The following is a 5,477-nucleotide window of genomic DNA, read 5'->3' as shown; positions in this document are numbered from 1 at the left end:
CAGGGAGGACAGAGTAGAGAGCAGAAAATAGGAAGGGGATTGGACTAGCACTGTGTGAGGATTCAGGGCTAACTTGTGGCATGCCTGCCACAATGGTTACCCCCTGCTGCTTTAATTTTCATAATTTCTAGGAAGTTACAATAAGCTATAAAATAATACGTTGCTAGAGCATGGATCTAACCGTTAAAGTTCCTTAAATATTTGAGTGGGGGGAGGGCCTGGAAAATGCCCTTTTCTTCTTTTTATTTTTTTTAAAGCCCTTCAATTTGTTTGAACTCAGGAACTATTCAGTGCTGTTGTGGGGAAGAAGGGAGGAAGTGTGTATAGGGAGGGGGCGGTGTTTAACCAAACACTCTTCAATTTCTCTTTATTAATCATCAGTTTAATGATAAAATGGCAAGGCAGATGTTCACGTTCTTGCAACTTGTGATATTGTGAACAAGTCTATGTATAATTTATTATTTTGAATATCTTTACTAAACCTTGTTCCTGTTACCTGTAACATCTCTCACCCCATGCCATTCCCTATCTTTTAAATCATTTTTACCACTTGACTCTGGACCCGGATGGATCAGGTTTGGGATGTTGAGTTAGTCTCCCCCCCCCCCCCCCCTTTTTTTAAATATAAAAACTTTTGACTTACAAGAAATCTTATTTAAGATCTGTACTATTACAATCATAGTTCATATTTTATAAGTTTTTAAAAATGTCATTACTGGTAGGGTATATTTTAATTTTAATTTACAGAACCACTGTAGACAAAACACAGTATTGCAAATTAGATCCCAGTTCTCCAAACACTACTTATTATATAACTTTACTCAGAAATAATCCTATTGATTTAAGATTAGTCTTTAGATTGAAACATGTACAAAAAGTTTTTTGCATCAGGGTACAAAACAGTATTTTTTTAGAAGAAGGCTTTTTTTTCCCTTTGTCATTTCAGAAAGAGTTAACAATGTCAGCATTAACAAGGAACAGTAACATCAGCTGTTTACCAGTTTCAAAAGCAGCTCTAAAAATGAGCTTCCTTGTATTTTACTATGTGATATATTAAAAATCCCGTGTTATTAAACCTCCACATCTTTTAATATGTAGATAAAAGTGCAGATATTTAGCTTGTAGGTAAAGGAACATTATAGGCCAGATCCCAGCCTGAATTCAGAAGTAGAGGTGCACCAATGCATTAGTCCGATATCGGATCAATGCCGATTGTAAAGAAAACTGGCTGTATTGGATATTGGCCCAATGGGGCTGATAATTTGGCTGATAAATGCCTGTGCTGCGTGCAGCCACATCACAGCACTCAGGCAATGAAGGGCACAGCCGGCAGCACGGAGAGCTGCCTCCAGCTGGTAAGTCCGGTGTGGTAGAAAGGAACGGGGAAGGGAAGGGGCATGTGGGGGGCGGCTGCGCTGGGTGGCCAACACCAGGAAGAGCCAGGAGCAGAGCTGCAGTGAAATTTGGGGTGGATGCAGCATCTTCCCAGCGCCTGCTCAAAGCCCAGCCCCTGCCCCACCCTGTGCAGATCCAGGGGGGCATCCCCCTGTGCCCTCTTGGGGTGCAAGCAGCAGTGGGAGCTGCTCCCCAGCCCCACCTGGGCAGCCCCTGTCCCATCCCTTGCCACGGGGGGGGTATTGATCTGCCCTCCCACACCCCTTCCTTCCCCCCTCCCCTTCTACCACACTGAACTTACCAGCTGGAGGCAGCCATATCAGAAATCAGGTTGGTATTGGCCGATATGCATCCTTAAATATTGGCTTTTGGTATTCGCCCCAAAAATTTCTATTGGTGCACCCCTATTCAGAAGCTAGTGTTTTTTTTCACACGTGTGCGTGTGTCTGTGTGCGTGCATGCATGTACTGCAACAGTGCAAGGAATAAGAAAGCAGAGAGAAAAAGATGCAAAGAAAGACAAGTAGTCTTCCCAGAACTGATGCAGAATAGAGCATGTGCTGCAGGTGTCCTTTTGAGAACTGCCTCAGTTCTGGAGAGTGTGAATGGCTCTGACAACTACTATATAGGCTAAGCAATTCAGCAATTATCACTGGTTCCTGAAATCATTCAGCACAACAATAAAAAAAAATACTTTCTATACTTATTGGGCTGTATCTAAAAGCCTCTTACCAGCTTTTTTTAAATGCAACATATCTCAGAGGGAAACTTACAGCTTTCCTTCTGCTTCCACCACTTTCTCTCTGCTGGTCGTAAGTTCTCCATTTAACTGTAATTTACTGTTTATAAACAATATCTGATATCATACAGAAATGAGTTGTTTTATCAGTTGAAGCAGAACTGATTACAGCTTTACCAGAAAAAAAGATTGAAATGTAAACTCTGAAATCATTCTAAACCTTGTAGATGAAGCAGTGCTGTAATAAAATATATACATGCATAAATATATATACAATCCAAAACGAAACACCAGCTAGTGTGTCTGGCCTATAATGTCTTCTCCCATACATACTGAATGTTCTCAACTTTTTGAGAAGAATACGTAGTTTCTTTCCAAGTTGCTGGAACAGAGGCTGCCATCTTCAGTAAATAAATAAATACATTAAAATAAAGAAACCTATAATAATTGGAACATTAAATAGAATTATTAGTTGCAGATAGAACAAGATTTGGGTGCATTGCCAAATAGGTAACTTGAGTTTTTTCATTCATCTTTTTGTCTTTGATATAAGATAACCTAGGACTCTGCCTTTGCCCTTGCTTTTGATTTTCATTGTCTATTTTAGATCGTGAAAAAGATCACAGTTCGTCTCGACCAAGCAGTCCTCGCCCTCAGAAAACCTCCCCAAATGGTTCCAGTCTTGGGAATAGCAGTAGAAACAGTAGCCAGTCAAGTTCAGATGGGAGCTGCAAGATTGGTGGGGAAATGGTATTTGTATATGAGAATGGAAAAGAGGGAGCTCGGAACGTACGGACCTCTGAACGAGTAACGCTTATAGTGGACAACACGAGATTTGTTGTAGACCCTTCCATCTTTACTGCGCAGCCTAATACAATGTTGGGCAGGTTGGTCCCATTTTTATTTTATAATTACGGAATAGCATGTTCGAAATAACATTTCCTTGAAGCTATTTGAATTGCTTTAAAAAAAAAAAAGAAAATTAAGCTTTTCCTAAATGCCCGTGTGCTCGGTTGTTTTATATCAGTGGTGCTCAGTCTTTTTGGCTGGTTGACTGGATGGCTAGTGCCCAGTCTGTCTGCAGCCTGGATCCAGCTGGTGGTCCTGATCCAGTATCTGGGGCAGTTGCAGTGGGACCCCATCCAGCCATGCGGAGCAATGGGAGAGGGTAGGGGGCATGGCCCAGTCCCAGTCCTGAGCCAGCTGAGGGGAGAGAGCCCTGATCTAACTGCAGGGGTGGGGAGGGGGGCCATGGTCTAGCCCAGCCAAGCCCCAACCTGCTGTGCAGGGCTTGGGGATTTTGGAATTTGGCAGGCGCCGTATTGAATGTAACAGCTCCCGTGCTGCCAAATTTCTCAACTTGTGGGGAGCCCCGCGGGCCAGATTCTAAGGCTCCGCAGACCGCATTTGGTCTGTGAGCTGGAGGTTGAGCACCCCATTTTATATCTGTTTACCTTTCAAATACAAAAAAGCAACGCAACTGAATTTTATTCCACTGGCTGCATGTGATTTTTATGACCAAGTTAGTAACAATTTAAATTTATAGGGAGAAACTTGTGAAATGGAACTGTTGCTAATAAACTATCCAAGCAAAAGCTCAGTATTCATTTATAAATTGGAAGCATTGTTGTAGTACTCATATTTTTTATGGCTGTTTCCAAAATCAGCACAAAACTTTCCAACTAGCTCTGAATTGAAGCAGTGAGTATAAGGGATTAGCTGGACAATTTCTGTGTGTCTTTCCTTTCATAGCACAAAACAAGGAGCATAACCAGTGTTTGGAATACAATGAAATAAATCTTTTTAGGAAAATATGGATTATCTTGTTCCAGTTGCCAAATCCTAAAGATACTGAAAGCCATTACATTCTTGTCCTTGGAAACAGTTTTCTCTTTCTGTAAGCCTAAGTGGTGATGTCCTTGCAATAAGAGCTGTTATCAGTGTCAGCAAAAAGCTAGCATCCTTAAGTATGTTGCAGATAGTTGAATGACTTTCATATTCTGGGTATGGGTTTTAAATTTAGTAAGAAAAGACCCTGTGGCTCATTCAGTGTAGCTCCGGGTAGTCCCTCACGTTTCCTGTATAAATGGTGGGCCATTTACTGTGGTGGTAAGTGGCACGTGTCCATGTTAAAGCACCTTGTTTTGTGTGCTGAGACAGAGCAGCTGCGCCAGTCTCTCGTTGAGTCTTGAGGTGTGCTCATGTGAGATGTAATTGTCTGTTAGCACAGGTCCTAGGTGTCATAACTTGAGTATGTGCAGGTGGCAGTGCCTACTGAGCTGTAGGGGTGGGTTTTTTTTCCCCTCAGTTCTACCAATCTTGGGTTTCGGTTTAAATTGCCTGTCTGAGAAGTAGTAGTAACTGGATTGTCCTTTTGTGAAAACAGGAGGGAGAATCTTGCCCGATGTTCCATATTCCATCTTTGGCTTCCTTTCTTCTTAGGAAAAAATGAGGTGATGTCATAAATGAAAGGAATGTACTTGATGTCTTTGTGTATGTTAACAGAAATTGCATATCCATGTAAAGCAACATAACAGAATAGTTGCCCTTGACACTGACTTACTGTACAGATATACAGTGACTGACACAGTAGAATTTTCCCATTGGCAAACACTGTTAAATGAATTAATCTATCCTCAGGGACTGGTCAAAAGAACAAGCTTATTCTACATTTCTGCAAGTTCAAAACTAGGTTAATAAAACCTACGGAAGTAGTGGTTTAAAAATAACTTTATTTTAAAGCTGCTTCTTGTCTGTAATAGCATATGAGGCACTGAGTAAAACTTTCAGGTTCCAGGCATGGGCTTTTACCCATTTACTTGAAACTGAAAGAATGAGCAGAGCTTAAGTAGAGAGTGTCTACTAGGCTTTGCCTCAAGCCTAGTAGACAGTGAGCTTTTCTCTTTCATAATCCTAAAATTGACTTCCTTTTTTAAAAGGGCATTTATATAAAAGTTCCACTTCAGTCACTGAACTAGTTCTACCCCTTGTTAATACAAAAGTTATTTGGAATCAGTGTTTACTGTGTACATGTACATCTAGAAGGAACACTGACAACTGGGTGCTTTCTTAAAGCAAAATAGAAAAGCTAGATCATAGTGCTGTGGTAAATAAAGTAGAGGTGCACTGATATCTCAGTCGCATATCAGATCGGCAGTGATAAAAGGAAAATTAACATTATTGGCTATTGGCTTTTTTTTTTTTTAATGTCACTGATTGAATGCCATGTGCTTGTGCATAGCTGCATGCATGCACATGGCCAGGAATGCAGCCTCAGGTTGGAGAGCAGCACCCTTCAGGTAAGTTGGTGGAGGGGAAGGGGGCGGGGTGTGTGTGTGTGTGGG

At 41.4% G+C, this 5,477-nt stretch overlaps 1 protein-coding gene across 7 annotated transcripts in view; it reads left to right on the top strand.

Annotated features, from left to right (window-relative positions):
• The window catches only part of BTBD10 (BTB domain containing 10), a 43,120-nt gene that overhangs the window by 28,977 nt on the left and 8,666 nt on the right, over positions 1–5,477 (top strand). For all 7 annotated transcript variants that reach the window (XM_006038274.2, XM_025194771.1, XM_025194770.1 and 4 more), the window contains one exon: positions 2,741–3,020. In XM_006038274.2, coding sequence (XP_006038336.1) covers positions 2,741–3,020 — 280 coding nt within the window. The remainder of the gene's footprint in view (positions 1–2,740; positions 3,021–5,477) is intronic.

This window comes from Alligator sinensis, unplaced genomic scaffold (genome assembly GCF_000455745.1).
Source record: "Alligator sinensis unplaced genomic scaffold, ASM45574v1 scaffold1072_1, whole genome shotgun sequence".
Classification (NCBI taxonomy): domain Eukaryota; kingdom Metazoa; phylum Chordata; order Crocodylia; family Alligatoridae; genus Alligator; species Alligator sinensis.
Note: the sequence above shows the minus strand (reverse complement) of the source record. Positions and strands in the feature narration are given on the sequence as shown.